The sequence below is a fragment of the Loxodonta africana genome, chromosome 11 (assembly GCF_030014295.1).
Source record: "Loxodonta africana isolate mLoxAfr1 chromosome 11, mLoxAfr1.hap2, whole genome shotgun sequence".
NCBI lineage: Eukaryota > Metazoa > Chordata > Mammalia > Proboscidea > Elephantidae > Loxodonta > Loxodonta africana.
Window position 1 is genome coordinate 107286983 of NC_087352.1, and position 17846 is coordinate 107304828.

Genomic DNA, 17846 nt, shown 5'->3' on the forward strand with positions numbered 1-17846 from the left:
TAATGTGTCAGTTTTGTCAGAAATCCGATATCCATTAATGTATGAGTCTATTTATGGATTCTCTATTCTGTTTCTTTGGTCTGTTTGTCTTGTGTTAGTATTGTAGCCTTATAACAAGCCTGAATGTCTATAAGAACAAGCCCTTCTATCTAGTTTTTCTTTAGAAGTATCTTGGCTATTCTTGGCCCTTTGTATTTCCGTGTATGTTTTAAAATCAGATTGTCAGCTTCCACACCCCAACCAACCAAGAACAACCCTGTTGGGCTTTTAGCTGGGGTTGCATTTAAGCTATAGGACAGACGGGGTAAAATTGATGTCTTTTTAATATTGAGTCTTCTAATCCATAAAAATTATGTAACCTTCCATTCTCTATTTTATAGTTTTTTTGTGCAGAGATTTTTACATGTATTTCGTTAGATTTCTTCTTAAGTTGATGAAACATCTTTTTTTTTTTTTTTTTTTTAACATTCTAGAATACACTTGCTATTTCTTTAAGTAAAGGTCTTCTGGTGATGAATCCTCTGTCTTTGTCTCTCCAAAAATGTCTTCATTTCACCTTTATTCTTGAAGTGTATTTTTGTTTGGTATAGAATTCTAGATTAGAAATAACTTCTAGCACTTGGAAGATACCATTTCACATTGATTTAAAATGAAGTGGATGTCAACCTTATTGTTATTTCATTGAAGGTCTTATTATCTCTGCTTTTATTTTTTTTTTCTTTGTTTGGTTTTTATCTGTTTCTCTATGACGTACTTAGGCATATTTTGTTTTTCCTGCTTAGGTTTTATTAACAAAAAAACCAGACCCTTGGCCGTTGAGTCGATTTGAACTTATAGTGACCCTGTAGGACAGAGTAAAACTGCCCCACATGGTTTCCAAGGCCGTAAATCTTTATGGAAGCAGACTGCCACATCTTTCTCCCATGGAGTGGCTGGTGGGTTCAAACTGCTGATCTTTCAGTTAGCAGCCAAGCTCTTAGCCACTTTTGGGGTCTATAGGCCTTCTTAAATTTTTTTTGGAGAAAATTTTCAGCCAGTGTTTCTGCAGATACAGCTTTTGTTCCATTATCTGTCCTCTGTTCTTCTGGGAGTCCAGGTACTAGTATGTTTGATCTTCTCATTGTATCCCCTTTTTCCGTTGTGTTCTTTCTGTCCTCCTGTATATTTTCCATTGTTTTCTCTTTCATGCTTCATTCTGAATATTTTCTTCCAAGTCTAATTCTTTCTTCATTTGTATTCAATTTGCTGTTAAACCCATTGAGTTCTTAACTCGTTACTGTAATTTCCAATTATAGAACATTTATTTAGTTTTTTTTGTGTAATTTCTAGTTTTCTATGTTGTCTTTTATATCCTTAGATATACTCAGCAGAGGTATTTTAGATTTTCTCTGATAACGCCATTATCTGTACGCCCCGTGGGCCTGTTTCAGTTGTCCGTTTCTCTGGAATGTTGTTCAAATTGTCTTGTGTCTCATTTATTTTTTATTGAAGGGTGGACTTCTGCAGCAAAATTTGTTGAAATAATAGAGACCAAGGCAGATGATACCTTCCAGAGAAGATTTTTGTTTGCTCCCGAGAGGGAACTAGGAGCACTAGCAACCCTGGGTCACTTTTTTAATCCAGTAATTGGGATTTAGAACTGGGCTTCAGTCCTTATGAGGGGCAGTCTAGTTTTGTTTCACCTTTACTCCTAAAGGGTGCTTTGGCATGGCCACCCCCATTCATGGCAGCTTCTGAACTCAATTTTTATTCCCTTATTCCCGTGAGAGCAGCTCTGCTTAGCTTCTTCCTGAAGTCCTGCCAGCTGCCTCTTGAAGCAGCAGATCTTCCTATGGAGACGCATCCCCAGTGCTGGGCTCACTTCTCTGGAATTTTTTCCTATCTTGGATTTTGGCCCCGTGATTTTTCACTGCTTTATTAGCTCTGTACTGCCTTCGAAGAGATGTTATTGAATATGCTGTCCAGTTCTGATTGCTCCTAGCAAGAGGTTGATTTGCATTGCTAGTCTGCTGTTACTTGAGGTGGAAGTCTTAACACATTTTTTGTTAGTTTTATGTTTCTTTACTTTTGGGTCTGTTTCAGTTTTTTACCCATAGTTCCTATTTATGTCTTGCTTATAAGTAATTCTGACAATTGAATCAGGTTACCAAGAATTACACTTCAGATTGCACCAGATCAATGTCTTCTCAATCTCGGTGTCTTCATGTGTTTGTTTTTATTTTCCCATTCAGTTTAGCATCTCTTTAATTCCTGATGATTCTCTTTTTAAACAAATGATATTCAAATTTTGTAAATAACACCAACAATCTGTAATTTAAGTTGGTAGCAGTGGCCTTTTTTCATTAAGGTATTTTGCTGATAAACTATTCATTCCTTATGACTATTTAATCTTACGTAGCATTCATAAATAAAGGTTAAACTGATGTGTACATGTCCATGGAACTGAGGTAAATTATCCGATGTAACTTTGCTCATTTCTAGGACATTTTCTTAATGAACAGCCAGCCTAGAAGGCACAGAGACGAGCTCTCTGATAGTGGCGACTCTGTGCTGAGGACGAGCGCTATTGCTTCAGCAATTGCAAATGCATCTGTCAGTATGGACCCTGCCCAGCTTGCTGCCATGATAAAGGCACTTTCAAGTAAAACCAGAGAGAAGACTTTTCTGGAAGATAATAAACAAAAAAACTTTTCCATTGTGTCTCATTTCTTACCTAATGATTTAGAAAAAAGTAATGGCTCCACTGCTTTTGATATGGAGAAATACCTGAAAAAAACAGAAGTTAGTCGATACGAAGTTGGACTGAAAAACTTTTCAAGAGCTGATGTGTCTGATATTTGGGATTTGTCTTTGCCAAAAGAACAGACTGCACAGGCTGTGGACTTGAGTGCAACTGATCTAAGTGGAGTGGAACCAGAAGAAAACACAGCAGCTGTTTATAGCAAAAACAGAGAAAGGGAGAACCAGGAATCATTTACACCTATAAACTCTTCAAACCCACTCCTTACAAATACAGGAGAGAATGAGAGCACTGAAGTCGATGTACAGGCGTATTCCAGTGGTACCAGATTACCAGACATTGGAAACAGTGAAAAAGCTACCTCCATTTCCACTTGCACATCTGATAGTTACTCAGTAGTAGGGAACTCCACAATAACACCCTTGTGGCTGTTAAAGGGTTGTGAAGAAATACAAAATAATACAGAAAATCAGAGACAAAATGAGCATGTTAGTGAATCAAGCAACAACGAAAAGCATGTGACTTTCGAAAAACACTCCACAGTCTCACCTGAAAATGTTGGTAAGTGTGAGAGTAATTGATCACATTCACAAAATTACAAGGAATTTCTTTTTCCTATTCTCATTAGAAAATACACCTTTCTGATAGATTTGAAAGATACCTCTCTCGGGCATAGTGGACTTGGTTCAGAGGATGACCAGAATAGCTTCAGACCTTCAGCTTCACCACTGAGTCATTCTTCTCCTAGTGAAGTTTCTGGAACAGCTTCATCAGGGTAGGTGCTTATTTCTTTTTATAAAAATAATAAAAATACATAGTATTAGGCATATGAAAAAAAGTTTACAGAAGAAAATCATCATCACTCAAAGGTAACCATTGTAAATACTTTGTGAATTTCTTTCTAGCCTTTTTTCTGTGCAAATTTTTATTTTCTGCTTTTTTTCACTTCTTATAATCATTCTCTGTGTTTAAAAAAAATTAGTAATATTACAGGCTGCATAATGGATCTCTCGTGGTTTGCTTGATACGTCTGGTAGGTATTTACTGTTATTTCGTACACCTTTTTACTATTGTAATGATGAGATGAACAACTTTGCTCGTAAAATTCTTTCCATGTTTTGACTGATTTACTTAAGATAGACATCTAGAAGTGAAGTTAGTGGGTCAGGAGCAATAGTATTTTAAGGCTCTCTATGGAGTCCTTGGGTGGTGCAGATGGTTAGGCGCTTGACTAAAAAAAGGTTGGCAGCTCAAACCCATCCAACAGGCACCTCGGAAGACAGGCCTGGAGATCTGCTTCCAAAAGGTCACAGCCCTTGAAAACCCTATGGAGCAGTTCTACACTGCACAGATAGGTTCTCCATGAGTTGGAATCAACTCCATGGTGACTGACAACAATAAAAATATATTAGAAAATTATTTTCTAAAAGGGTTTTAAAGATTTGTACTCTTACCATCTTGTATGATGAGGATGTCTATCTCATTATTTTCTTAGCTTTTTAAATCGCTTAGGAGTTTGGATACTTTGATTTTAATTTCTATCTTAAATTTAATGTTAACTTGCATTTTTAATATAAATTCTGAGATTGATAAGTGCTTTTTGAAGGGTTCGAGTAAGTTGTAAGAATTAAAAAAAATTTTTTTGAAAAGGCTATAAATTTACATTGTTCAAAAAGTAAACACATATGTATATAAAATTTTCCAGTGTGAATTATTGACTTTTCAGATATACATATGTTTATTTGTGTGTGTGTATCTCCCTTCTGCTATTCCTCACCTGCCTGCTTCCCTAATCCCTTTAGTAGAGAACTGCTATTATTGGTTTCTTAGGTATGATGTATAAGCAAATATGAATATATATTCTTATTGGACCCTCCTTTTGATACACAATATAGGGTGTTATAAACGCTTCTTATCTTTTGGCTTATTACAGCCCTTCTGTATTTGGACATGTGCAGGTACATCTTTAGGGTAAATTTGCAGAAATGAGATTGCTGGGACAAGGAGTATATACATTCACATTCATATTTCAATTAGTACATCGCTCCAAAGGGATTGTGTTAATTTAAATTCCCACTCGTAACTTAAGAGAGGGCCTGTTTTCCCACAGCTTCGTCAGCAGAGTGTTTATAAAACTTTTTGATTGTTGACAGTCTGATACATGAAAAAATGTTATTTTAATATATTTTAAACTCATATTTTATTGTGCGTGATAGTGATCATCTTTCCCACAGTATGTATATTGCCATATCTGTTAGATATATACCCATGTTCACGGACCATTTTTCTTATGCATTATTTGTCTCTTCCTTCTTGGTTTGTAGGAGGAGCCCTTCACATATTAGGAAGAATGAATAGCCCTTTATTTGTGATATGAGTTGCAGTTCCTGGTTTCTAAAATCTTTTTGACTTTATATTTTTTGCCATGTAGAAAGGTTATTTTTATTAAATTGAATTTATGAATCTTTTATAGCTTTATGAAAGTTTATTGATTGATTGTGGTTTAGGTCAAAGTTTACAAATCAAGTCAGTCTCATGCAAAAACTTATACACACCTTGTTACGTACTCCTAGTTGCTCTCCTCCTAATGAGACAGCACATTCCTTCCCTCCACCCCGTATTCCCTGTGTCCATTCAGCCAGCTCCTGTCCCCCTCTTCCTTCACATCTTGCCACCAGACAGGGGTTGCCCACATAGTCTCAAGTGTGTGCTTGAGCCAAGAAGCTCACTCCTCACCAGTATCATTGTCTGTCATATAGTCTAGTCCAGTCCCTGTCTGTAGAGCTGGCTTCTGGAATGGTTCCAGTCTTGGGTTAACAAAAGGTCTGGGAACCATGACCGTCAGGGTATCTCTAGTCACAGTCAAACCATTAAGTCTGGTTTTTTTAGGAGAATTTGAGGCCTTCATCCCACTGTTCTCCTGCTCCATCAGGGATTCTCTGTTGTGTTCCTTGTCAGGGCAGTGATAAGTGGTAGCCGGGCACCATGTAGTTCTTCGAGTCTCAGGCTGATGTAGTCTCTGGTTTATGTGGCCCTTTCTGTCTCTTGGGCTCATCTTTACCATATGTCTTTGGTGTTCTTCGTTCTCCTTTTCACTTTCAGAGAGCAAAGTTGTGTCATCTGTATAACACAGGTTGTTAATGAGTCTTCCTCCAATCCTCATGCCCCGTTCTTCTTCATATAGTCGAGCTTCTCGTATTATTTGCTCAGAATACAGATTGTTTTATTTTGTGGCTTTTTAAGGAAGTGCCAAATCAGTTTCCAACGTGGTTGTACCATTTTACATTCCCACCAGCAGTGTATAAGTGTTCCAGTCTCTCCACAGCCTCTCCAACATTTATTATTTTGTGTTTTTTGGATTAGTGCCAGCCTTGTTGGGGTGAGCTGGAATCTCATTGTAGTTTTGATCTGCATTTCTCTAATGGCTAATGATCGAGAGTGTTTCCTCATGAATCTGTTGGCTGCCTCAGTGTCTTCTTTGGTTATTTGAGTTTTTGTTGTTGAGTTTTTGCAGTATCATGTAGATTTTAGAGATCAGATGCTGATCAAAATATCATAGCTAAAAACATTTTCCCAATCTGTAGGTATTCTTTTTACTCTTTTGGTGAAGTCTTTGGATGAGCATAGGTGTTTGATTTTTAGGAGCTCCCAGTTATCTAATTTCTGTTCTGGTGTTTGTACATTGTTTAAAAAAAAAAAAAATTTTTTTTTGTTGTTAGTAATGTTTTATATACTGTTTATGCCATGTTATGCCATGTATGAGGGCTCCTAACATTCTTTCCTCCATGATATTTATCGTTTTAGATTTTGTATTTAGGTCTTAGATCCATTTGAGTTGGTTTTTATGCATGGTGTGAGGTATGGGTCTTGTTTCATTTTCTTTTTTTTGTAGATTGATAACTAGTTATGTTAGCACCATTTGTTGAAGAGACTGTGTTTTCCCCATTGAAGAGACTTTGGGCCTTTTTCAAACATCAGCTGCTCATATGTGGGTGGATTTATGTCTGGATTCTCAATTCTGTTCCATTGCTCTGTATATCTATTGTTGTAGCAGTACCAGGCTGCTTTGACCTCTGTGGCAGTATAATAGGTTCTAAAATCAGGTAGTGTGAGGTCTCCCACTTTGTTGTTCTTTTTTAGTAATGCTTTACTTATCCGGGGCCTCTTTCCTTTCCACATGAAGTGATTTGTTTCTCCATCTCATTAAAAAATGTCACTGGTATTTGGATCAGAGTGCATGTTATCTATAGATTGCTTTGGGTAGAATAGACATTTTTACAATGTTTAGTCTTCCTATCTGCGAGCAAGTATATTTTTCCACTTATGTAGGTCTCTCTTGTTTTCTTGTAGTAGTGTCTTATAATTTTCTTTCTATAGGTCTTTTATGTCTCTGGTTAAATTTATTCCTAAGTATTTTATCTTCTTGGGGGCTATTGTAAATGGTATTGATTTGGTGATTTCCTCTTTGACTTTGTTGGTGTAGAGGCATCCAACTGATTTATGTATGTTTATCTCGACTCGACGGCACTGGGTTTATCTTGTATCCTGATACTCTGTTAAACTCTTCTATTAGTTTCAGTAGTTTTCTTGAGGATTCCTTAGGGTTTTCTATGTATAAGATCATGTCATCATGTCATCTGCAAATAGAGATACCTTTACTTCTTCTTTGCCAATTTGGATGCCCTTTATTTATTTAGCCTAATAGCTCTGGCTAGGACCTCTAGCACAATGTTGAGTAAGAGTGGTGATAAAGGGCATCTTTCTCTGCTTCTCATTCTCAAGGGGAATGCTTTCAGTCTGTCTTGGTTTAGGATGATGCTGACTATTGGCCCTTTATTATGTTGAGGAATTTCATTCTATTTCTATTTTGCTGAGAATTTTTATCATGAATGGGTGTTGGACTTTGTCAGATGCCTTTTCTGCATCAATTGATAAGATCATGTGGTTCTTGTCTTTTGTTTTATGTATGTAATGGACTACATTGATTTTTTTCCTAATGTTGAACCATCCCTGCATACCTGCAATGAATCGCACTTGGCCCTGATGAATTATTTTTTGGATACGTTGTTGAATTCTATTGGCTAGAGTTTTGTTGAGGATTTTTGCGCCTAATTTCATGAGAGAGGATTAGTCTGTAATTTTCTTTTTTTGTAGTGTCTTTTTTTTTTTTTACCTGGTTTTGGTATCAGGGGTATGCTGGCTTCATAGAATGAGTTTGGAAGTATTCCATCCTTTTCTATGCTCTGAAATACCTTTAGCAGTAGTGGTGTTACCTCTTCTCTGAAAGTTTGGTTGAATTCTCCGGTGAAGCCGTCAGGGTCAGGGCTTTTTTTTTATTGGGAGTTTTTTAAAATTACCTTTTACATCTCTTTTTTTTTTATTATAGGTTTATTTAGTTGTTCTACCTCTGTTTGTGTTAGTTTAGGTAGGTAGTATGTTTCTAGAAATTTGTCCATTTCCTCTAGGTTTTCATATTTGTTAGAGTACAGTTTTTCATAGTATTCTATTATGATTCTTTGAGTTCCAGTGGGGTCTGTTGGGATGTTGTTCATCTCATTTTTTATTTGGGTTATTTGCTTCCTGTCCTGTTTTCATTTTTTGTCGGTTTGGCCATCGGTTTATCGATTTTTTTTTTTTTTTTTAAATATCTTTTCAGTGAACCAGCTTTTGGTCTTGTTAACTTCTTGCAATTGTATTTCTATTCTCTGTTTCATTTAATTCTGCTCTAATTTTTATTATTTCCTTTCTTCTGGTGCCTAAGGGATTCTTTTGTTGCTTTCTTTGTATTTGTTCAAGTTGTAGGGATAATTCTCTGATTTTGGCCCTTTCTTCTTTTTGGATGTGTGCATTTATTGCTCTAAATTGACCTCTGAGCACTGGTTTAGCTGTGTCCCCAAGGTTCTGATAGAAAGTATTTCTATTCTCATTGGATTCTGTGAATTTCTTTATTCCGTCCTTAATTTCTTCTGTAATCCATTTGTTTTTTAGCAAAGTGTTATTTAGTTTCCATGTGTTTGATTTCTTTTCCCTTTTTTTCTTTTATTGATTTCTATTTTTATGGTTTTATGGTTTTATGGTCAGAGAAGATGGTTTGTAATATTTTGATGTTTTGGATTCTGTTAAGGCTTGCTTTATGGCCTAATATGTAGTCTATTCTAGAGAATGTTCCATGTGCTGTGGAATAGAAAATATACTTCTCTTCTGTTGGGTGGAGTGTTCTGTATATGTATATGAGGTCAAGTTGGTTGATTGTAGCATTTAGATCTTCTGTGTCTTTATTGAGCTTCTTTCTGGCTGTTCTGTTCTTCACTGAAAGTGGTAGGTTGAAGTCTACTATAATTGTGGAGCTGTCTATCTCGCGTTTCAATGCTGTTAGAGTTTGTTTTATGTATCTCGAAGCTCTGTCTTTGGGTACATAAATATTTAATATGGTTGTATCCTCCTGGTATATTGTCCCTTTAATGATTGTATAATGTCCTTCCTTACCTTTGTGGTAGATTTATCTTCGAAGCTTGATTTGTCAGAAATTATTATTGCCACTCTTGCTCTTTTTTGATTGTTGTTTGCTTGATAGATTTTTTTTCCATCCTTTGAGTTTTGAGTTGTTTGCATCTTTAAGTCTAAGGTGTGCCTCTTGTAGGCAGCATATAGACGGTGCTTTTTATCCGTTCTGCCACTCTCTGTCTCTTTATTGGTGCAGTTAGTCCATTTACATTCAGGGTGATTATGGATAGGTATGAGTTTAGTGCTGTCATTTTGATGTCTTTTTTTGTGTGTTTTTGACAGTTTCTTTTTTCCCTTTCATTTTTTGTGCTGAGTAATTTTTCTTTGTAAGTAGTGTGTTTCTCTTTTTCATTGTTGTTGATTTTGTTTCTGCTGAGTCTTTGTTTTCCTTGTATTTTATTTTAATTTGTAGGATTGTTGGTCTCCTTTGTGGTTACCTTAATATTTACACCTTTTTTTCTGATTTTCAACCTAACTTTTATATTCCTATATTGCCTTGATTTTCCTCTCCATATGAAAGATTCATGACTACTTTATTTAGTTCATCTTTGTTGACTTAGCGTTGTCATCTTTTACGGAATGGCTCTGGTGTTTCCCTCCTTGGAGTGTTTTTTTAATCATGATTTTTTTGTGTGTGTGATTTCGCTATCTCAGTTGAAATCTGGTTGCTCTGTCCTCTGTTCTAGTGTTGGGTTGATATCTGATATTACTGGTTTTCTACCCAGAGAATTCCATTTACTATTTCTTGAAGTTTTGGTTTGGTTTTTGCAAATTCCCAAAACTGCTTTTTATCTGGAAATATCCTAATTTTACCTTCGTATTTGAGAGACAGTTTTGCTGGATATATGATTCTTGGCTGGCAGTTTTTTTTCTTTAATGCTTTATATATGTCATCCCTTTGCCATCTTGCCTGCAGGGTTTCTACTGAGTAGTCTGAGTTTATTCTTATTGACTCTTCTTTGCAGGTGACTTTTCGTTTTTTCCTGGCCACTGTTAAAATTTTCTATTTATCTTTGGTTTTGGCAAGTGTGATTATAATATGTCTTAGTGACTTTCTTTTGGGATCTACCTTGTATGGGGTTCGATGAGCATCTTGGATAGATATCTTCTCATCTTTCATGATATTATAGAAGTTTTCTACCAACAGATCATTCTTTATTTTCTGTTTTCCCTCCCTGTTCTGATGCTCCACTCACACATAGGTTATTTCTCTTGATAGAGTCCCACGTGATTCTTAGGGTTTCTTCATTTTTTAAAATTCTTTTATCTGATTTTTCTTCAAATATATTCTTGCCAAGTACTTTATCTTCAGTCTTGCTAATTCTGACATCCATTTCCTTAATTATGCCGTGCTGACTTTCTACTTAGCTGCCTGATTCCAACATTTTATTGTTCATTTTCTTTGAATTTCTGATTGCTGTCTCTCTACGGATTCTTGCAGGCTATTACATTTTTCATTATGTTCTTGAATAACCTTCTTAATTTTCTTGACTGCTTTATCTTTGTGCTCCTTGACTTGTTCTGAGTTTTGCCTCATCTCCTTCCTGATGTCTTGAAGAGTTCTGTGTATTAATCTTTTGTATTCTACATCTGGTAAATCCAGGAATACGTAATCATCTGGAACGGTCCTTGAATCTTTGGTTTTGGAGTTTATGGAAGCAGTCACGGTCTGCTTATTTATGTGATTTGATATCGACTGTTGTCTCTGAGCCATCTGTAAGTTACTGTATTTACTTCATGTTTTCTCACTGTGTCCTAGCTTATTGCATTGTTTTGTTTTGATATACCTGAATAGGCTACTAGAGCGAGCTGAGTTGATTAGTGGAGTCTTTGTAGCACTAATATCCTGTCACCAGATGGCTAGAGTTGTTACCAGATATCTGAGCGCATGAGTCCATTCGCTATGCTTGTATAAGTTCAGCTCAGGTGTGCAGGTAGTTGGTCACCAACTGTGTGGTGCAGGCTCTCCCTTACAGTCTTAGAGGAGCAGTGGTGATTTGTATACACACGTTTCTGGTTGCAGGAGGCTGTAACACTCTGAGGAAGGCAGGGTGCTGACAACCTTCCCCTTAGTTTCCGTGAGGAAAGTGCATCCGTATTCCCTAGAGTGCACTGGCGGGTGGGCTCTGCAGCCATACCGTAGGCGCCCAGTGGTTTTGAGTGTCAGGATTGGGACGTACCACCTATCCTTGGACTGCTGTCGTGGCTGGCTGGGTGGTGTGGGTGGAGCCACCAGTCCTCAGGCCCCTGGTGTGGGCGGGTGAGGACCCTGCTTAATAGGCAGAGTGGTGTCATACGTCTAAAACCCACCTTTCCACCGCACAGCTGAAACAGTTATAGTCAGATCTCAAACACATTCATTCTTGCAATATAACAGCTAGATCTTGTCTGCTGTAATGAGGTCACCCGGATCCATGCTGGGGTGAAAAACAAAGTCTGTGGGCCACTTGTGCCTGGACAGGAGTTGCTTCTGCTCTTAAGTTTCCAGATTAGGGGAGCTGGCAGATTATTTGTCCCCTGTTTGTTAATTCTTTCTCCAAGGTCGGAAGAGTGTCTGAGGGAGTGCAGCAGGACCTATCTCAGGCTGGGGGAAATCAACTGTTTATGATGCTGGCTGGGCAGAGGGAGGAGGGATCAGATAGATCCTAGAGAGTTCTTTCAAAAAGAGGTGCTATTAAATCCACGTGGTAAATTAGACAAAATAACTTATCTTGTGCCAAGAGTGCTGTTTTATCTCAGACTCCAGAGGCATGCCCAGATTCTGTGCGCTCGCTCAGCCCTGCCACGGTCGCGCCAGGGGATCAGGGTCGCGCCACCTCGCTTGCCTTCTTTTGTTGATGCAGCTGTGCCCCGAACATCACCGCTAGCCCCACCAGTTGCGCCAGGGGATCAGGGCTGTGAAACGCCCACTGAGTCAGGCCTGGCACCTCCTGGCTGCTTCTGCGCCATCTCTTCCTCTCCTGTCACTCAGTCCAGTTTCTTAACTTTGCCTTTGATGTTTACCGTTCCTAGCTTGTGGTATATATAATCGATTGACTTCTTTTTTCAGGTGTTTGTCATAATAGGGACCACCAGAAGCGTCTGACTACTCGGCAATCTTGTTCCCTTCTCTTGAAATTTTTTTATGTATCGCTATTGAAAGATTCAAGAGAAAAATTTGCTTAACCAGTGAAATTAATAAAGAACGTTAAATGTATTTTCAGTTTGTTTCAAAATATTTCAAATGTTAAATAATTACCTATTTATATAACATTTAATTTCATGTTTTAAAGGTCATTAAAGTGGCCTATGCCACTTCCCTTTAAGAGTTGCAGTTTATTTCTTTCTTCTTAAATCTGGGTTGGTCTGTGACTGGTATTGAAAAATAGAGTGAGGTGGAAGTAACTTACGTGTGTGTATGAGAAAGAGAGCAGGTGAAGAAGGGGGAGAGAGAGAGAGATGTAGAATCTTACCACTTGGAGCCCTGCTTTCTAATCTCATTTTACTTAGTGTTATGAACATCTTTTCAAGTGAAAGGATTGTACTCTACAGCATGATGTTTGATGTTCGCATAGTGTTTTATTGTATGTTTGCGCTCTAGTTTCTACAACCTTGTTCCTCCTGTAAAATGTTTAAGATTTCTTACGTTTCTGTTAATAACGATGAGATGACATTCTTTTAGTGAAGTCTTTATATTTGTCAATTTTTTTACTTAGGGGAGTATCTAGATGTAAAACATATGAGTCAGGACAGGCTTTTCTGGTTTTTAATATGTACGCTTAATCCTATCAGCTATATGTGACCGTTCCCATTCCTGTGCACTTACCTACATGATTTTTTCTTCTTCGCTGTTTGAAGGCTGGAGTTTTTCGCTGTTTTGTTCGTTTTTGTTCAGTGCCTTGTAAAAATTTTTATTGAATGAATGATTAACATTGTGATTATTTATTTTGGTACTTATTAAAGAGAATGCCATAACATTTTTCATTTTCAGTAGTTTATCAGATACTTTAGTAGGAATATAATTTATGATTTTAGATGACTAAGTGTAAAATCTGAATTTATGGTTGAGTTACCACACAGGCAGCTAGAGCGGAGACTGTAGATTAACAAGATTGTAGGCAAGCAGGGATGGCTTGTTGCTAACGGAGATAATGTTAAAGGAATGAATAACTCCAGTCATGAGGTTTTTTTCTCTATTCTAGGTGTGCTTTAGAGTGTTTGTGTTCGACCGCCCATCCTCAGAAGCCCCCTAGTGAGAGTGCATCTTCTCAGTTGTCATGCTTAGGTGCTGGTGTGAGCAGGCTGACGTACCTATCTGAGCATGAGAGCAGCTGTCCTGTCTCAACCACAGATTATGGCCACGAGGACTGTCAGGTGGGCAGGCGCCTTTATTATTTTGTTGTAAGGCTTCGGGTTACATGATGTGTGATTCTGACTGAAAGCCAGGTCTGCACACTTCTGTGCTGATGTTTTACCTTTAGCATCAGTTTGTTTGTGTGTGTGCGTATGTGTGTGTACTGTGATCAGCCAGCCACTCGCAGGGTACGCTCTGGGGTTACACATGATTCAGTGTCTACCCTCCAAGGGCTGTCAGTTGGTAGAAGATGCTGTAATGGCAGTACGTAGTCATGCCTGCTGTGATCACATGCCGGTGTGCTATGGAAATGCAGAAGGTGACGGGGAGATGGTTCAGTGAGTGATTATTGGAGGATGATGTACTGAAGGTGTGTTTCACAGGTCTGCTCGGAGTTAATCAGGGAGGAAGCAGAGTAATGTACCGGGGAGGGGGGTGGTGGTGGTGGTGGTGGGTAAGGCATGGCACTGTGAAATACACACTGCATTTGATGAGCTCCAGGAGGTTTAGAGCAGCTGCAGGGAGTCCTGCATGGAAATGTATAGGAGGTGAAGACAGAAAAAAAGGAATAGCCAAGCCACAAACAGTCTTTGATGTAAAATTTGGGAGTGTGAAGGCTTTTAAGTAGGACACTGACATGATCAGCTTTTGCTGTTTTAAGAGCTCACATCAAAAGCAGTGTAGAGGAGGGTGTGGAGGGGAGCAGGATTCGAATTGGGAAGATTTGACATAAGGCTACATGTCATTCAGGCAAAAGACGGGCTAAGGTCATGGCAGTGGGGATGGGAGAGAAGCAGATAGTTGTGAGAATCTAACATTATTCTGTGTGTCTGTGTATTTCGTAACTGTGACAGTATTTCATTTTTTAATGAGCTGAATATGACTATTATGAATATGCCATACAGGCTACCTCCACCAAGTTACTACATATTTGCACTAAAGTTACTAAATATATGATGTTTTGTTAGATAACACATTATACCATTTTAAAATTTATTTTATTTTTGTTGCTGAGAATTTACACAGCAGAACATATGCCAATATATTAGTTTCTCCATGTACAGTTCAGTGACATTGATTATATTCTTCAGTTGTGCAACCATTCTCACCCTCCTTTTCTAAATTGTTGCTCCACCATCAACGTGAACTCACTACCCCTCGAGTTTCCTATCTAATCTTTTGAGTTGCTTTTGTCAGTTTGATCCCATGTAGATCTTATAAGAGCACAGTGCTTAAGGCAGACATTCTTTTTTATAGTGGGGCTAGGATTTAAATTGGGTTTTTAAATCCATGTTGTGTGCTTTTCCCATGACCTTATACTTAACTTTTATGTTTCTTAAATGGAAACAGATATGTTACAACTGAATCTAATTTGTTTTTATTTTGTGTGTGTTTGTGTGTATGCACACTAAGCCTCATTGCTATTAGTATTTTTGAAAGTACATAAGGTGTACATAAGTTTGTGTATTTTTACTATTTGAGTTTTATTCTACTGATGCTATAACAACCAACATAACAAGAGAAGGCAGACATTCTTTACTGATTAAGCTAAGCTATTGTTCGATTTAAAGAAGACTTGAGGGGATATTTTTTGGTTTAAGGTTTAACCATTATCTCAGGGCAGTAGTTTCGGAGATTCACCTAGACTCCATGGCTCCAGAAAGTCTGGATTCCATGAAAATTTGAAAACCTGTTCTGCATTTTCCCCCTTTTGACCAGGATTCTGCTATAGAATCTTTGATGAAAATGCTCAGTATTGGTAGCCTGGCATCCCATCCAGCTCTGGTCTCATGGCAAAAGATGCCATTGTTGATGGAGGCAATTAGCCACACATTCCATTTCCTCCTCCTGTTCCTGACTCCCCTTCCTCTGTTGCTGCAGATGAAAACAGACCAAGTGTTTTACCTTGGATGGCCACACGCATGCTCTTCAGACCCTAGGCACTACACAGTAAACTAGGAGGTAGAATAGAAGCACTAGATACAATTTTAGCCCCGTTAACTGGGATGCCCTGTGAAACCATGACTCTAAACCTCCAAACCAGGGAACCAAATTCCATGAGGTGTTTGGTTTTACATAAGCAGCCTCAGCAGCTGCTCTTTGTTGTTGTGAATATATCCATCACACAGCATTTGCCAATTTAACTTTTTACACATGTATGACTTAGTGACATCTGTCACATTAATTGGCTGTGCAACACTTACTCTTAACTGCTGATTTTTTTCCATCACTGTAAACCAGAACTCAGTGCTACAGAAGCAGTAGTCTCCCCTTTTTCCCTCCCTCCTGCCCCTGGTAACTGCCTATAAACTTTGGTCTCTGTACATTTGCCTGATCTTGTCTTTTTTTTTTTTTTAATATCTTATTGTGTATTCGATGAATGTTTACACAGCAAATTCGGTTCCCATTTAACAATTACTACAAAAATTGTTTGGTAACATTGGTTAACATTTTTCACGATGTGTCAACATTCTCATTCTATTCTGGATTTTTTTTTTTTCCAGTAATCTGGTTTCCCTGCCCCCCTACCTTTTCGTCTTTGCTTTAAAGTAATTGTTGATAATTTGATCTTATGCAGATGATTTTTTAAAGGTGCGTAGTACTCACTGGTAATATTCTTTGTTTTATGAGCCTTTCTGTTATTTAGCTAAAAGGTGACCTCCAGCTAGTTTCAGTTCAAGGTTTAAGGGGTATCTCAGAGCAGTCATTTCGGAGAGTCCTTTAGTCTCAACTAGTCCAGTAATTCTGGACTTTTTAAGAATTTGAGTTCTGTTCCACATTTTTCTCCCCTTCGATCAGAATTCATCTATTGTGGCCCTAATCAGAATGGCCAGCAGTAGTAGCTGGGCACCATCTAGTTCTTCTGGACTTTGGGTAGGTGAGGCTGTGGTTTGTGTAGACTGTTGGTCCTGTAGACTGGGTTCTTCTCTGAGTCTTTTGTTTCCTTCTTTTTCTTTCCCTCCAGACTAGAAGAGACCAATAGTTGTATCTTAGATGGTCACTAGCAAGCTATTAAGACCCTAGAGACTAGTCACCAAACTAGGATGTAGAACATAAACTTTATGAATTATGTTATGCCAGTTCACTGAGTTGTTCTGCAAGACTATGGTCCTAAGGCTTCAAACACAGAAAACCAGTTCTGCAAGGTGTTTCATTAAATCTAAGAAGTATCCACAACTCTGCCTCCTGTGTGCTTTATTACATATATATATGAATATACGTGCATGCACACACAGGTGTATACACATGTAGATTCATGTGTATATGCACACACATGCCTATACACGTATATGCACACATACATGCATACGTAACCACATGTATTTTTTTTTTTTTTTGGTTGTTGCTCTTTTTATATAAGTGAGGTCATACAATATTTGTTCTTTCGTGATTTATTTCACTCAGTATAATGTCTTCAGGCTTCATCTGTGTTGTAGCATGTATCAAGACTTCATTTCTCTTTCTGGCTGAGTAGTATTCCATTGCATGTATGTACCACATTTTGTTTATCCAGTCATCCATTGATGGGCATTTAGGTTGTTTCCACCTTTTGGGTATTGTGAGTAATACCACAGTGAATATTGTTGTACATGTTTCTTTGCGTTGATGGAAACCTGTGTTTTTGATGTTGATATTAGACCCATACATTCTTAGTGTACAAACAACACTTCTCTGTTACTTCCTCAGAAAAATTATTAAACCTCTCTAAGTCCGTTTCTTCATGTGTAAAGAGAAAAAGTAGTATAAGCACTTCGTTAAGTAAGCACTGAATATATATTAATTTTATTATTATTATTTTTGTGATGTTGTTAGCTGCTGTTGCGTCAAGGTCAGCAACCTTATGTGTAACAGAACGAAACATTGTCCGTTCCCGCACCATCTTCATGATCGTTGTTACGTTTGAGTTCATTGTTGTGGCTATTGCGTCTATCCATCTCATTGAGAATTTCCTTCGTTTTCTTCTAAAACTTTGTTTTTCTGGTAGTCCACAGTATATTCAGTATTCTTTGCCAAAATCACAATTCAGATGCATCTATTCTTCTGTCTTCCTTTTCATTGTCCAGCTTTTGCATGCATATGAGGCAATTGAAAAGACCATGGCTTGGGTCACCTCACCATCAAAGCGACATCTTTGCTTTTAAAATGAGAAAGAGGTCTTTTGCAGTAGATCTGCCAAACCCATTATATCATTTGATTTCTTGACTGTGGCTTCCATGGATGTTGATTATTAACTGACAAATAATCTGATCTTTTTTTCTTACTGTCTTT

At 37.8% G+C, this 17846-nt stretch overlaps 1 protein-coding gene across 2 annotated transcripts in view; it reads left to right on the forward strand.

Moving 5' to 3' along the window:
- The window catches only part of CEP192 (centrosomal protein 192), a 214678-nt gene that overhangs the window by 82680 nt on the left and 114152 nt on the right, over positions 1-17846 (forward strand). For both annotated transcript variants that reach the window (XM_064294755.1, XM_064294756.1), the window contains 3 exons: positions 2482-3301; positions 3389-3515; positions 13426-13597. In XM_064294755.1, coding sequence (XP_064150825.1) covers positions 2482-3301; positions 3389-3515; positions 13426-13597 — 1119 coding nt within the window. The remainder of the gene's footprint in view (positions 1-2481; positions 3302-3388; positions 3516-13425; positions 13598-17846) is intronic.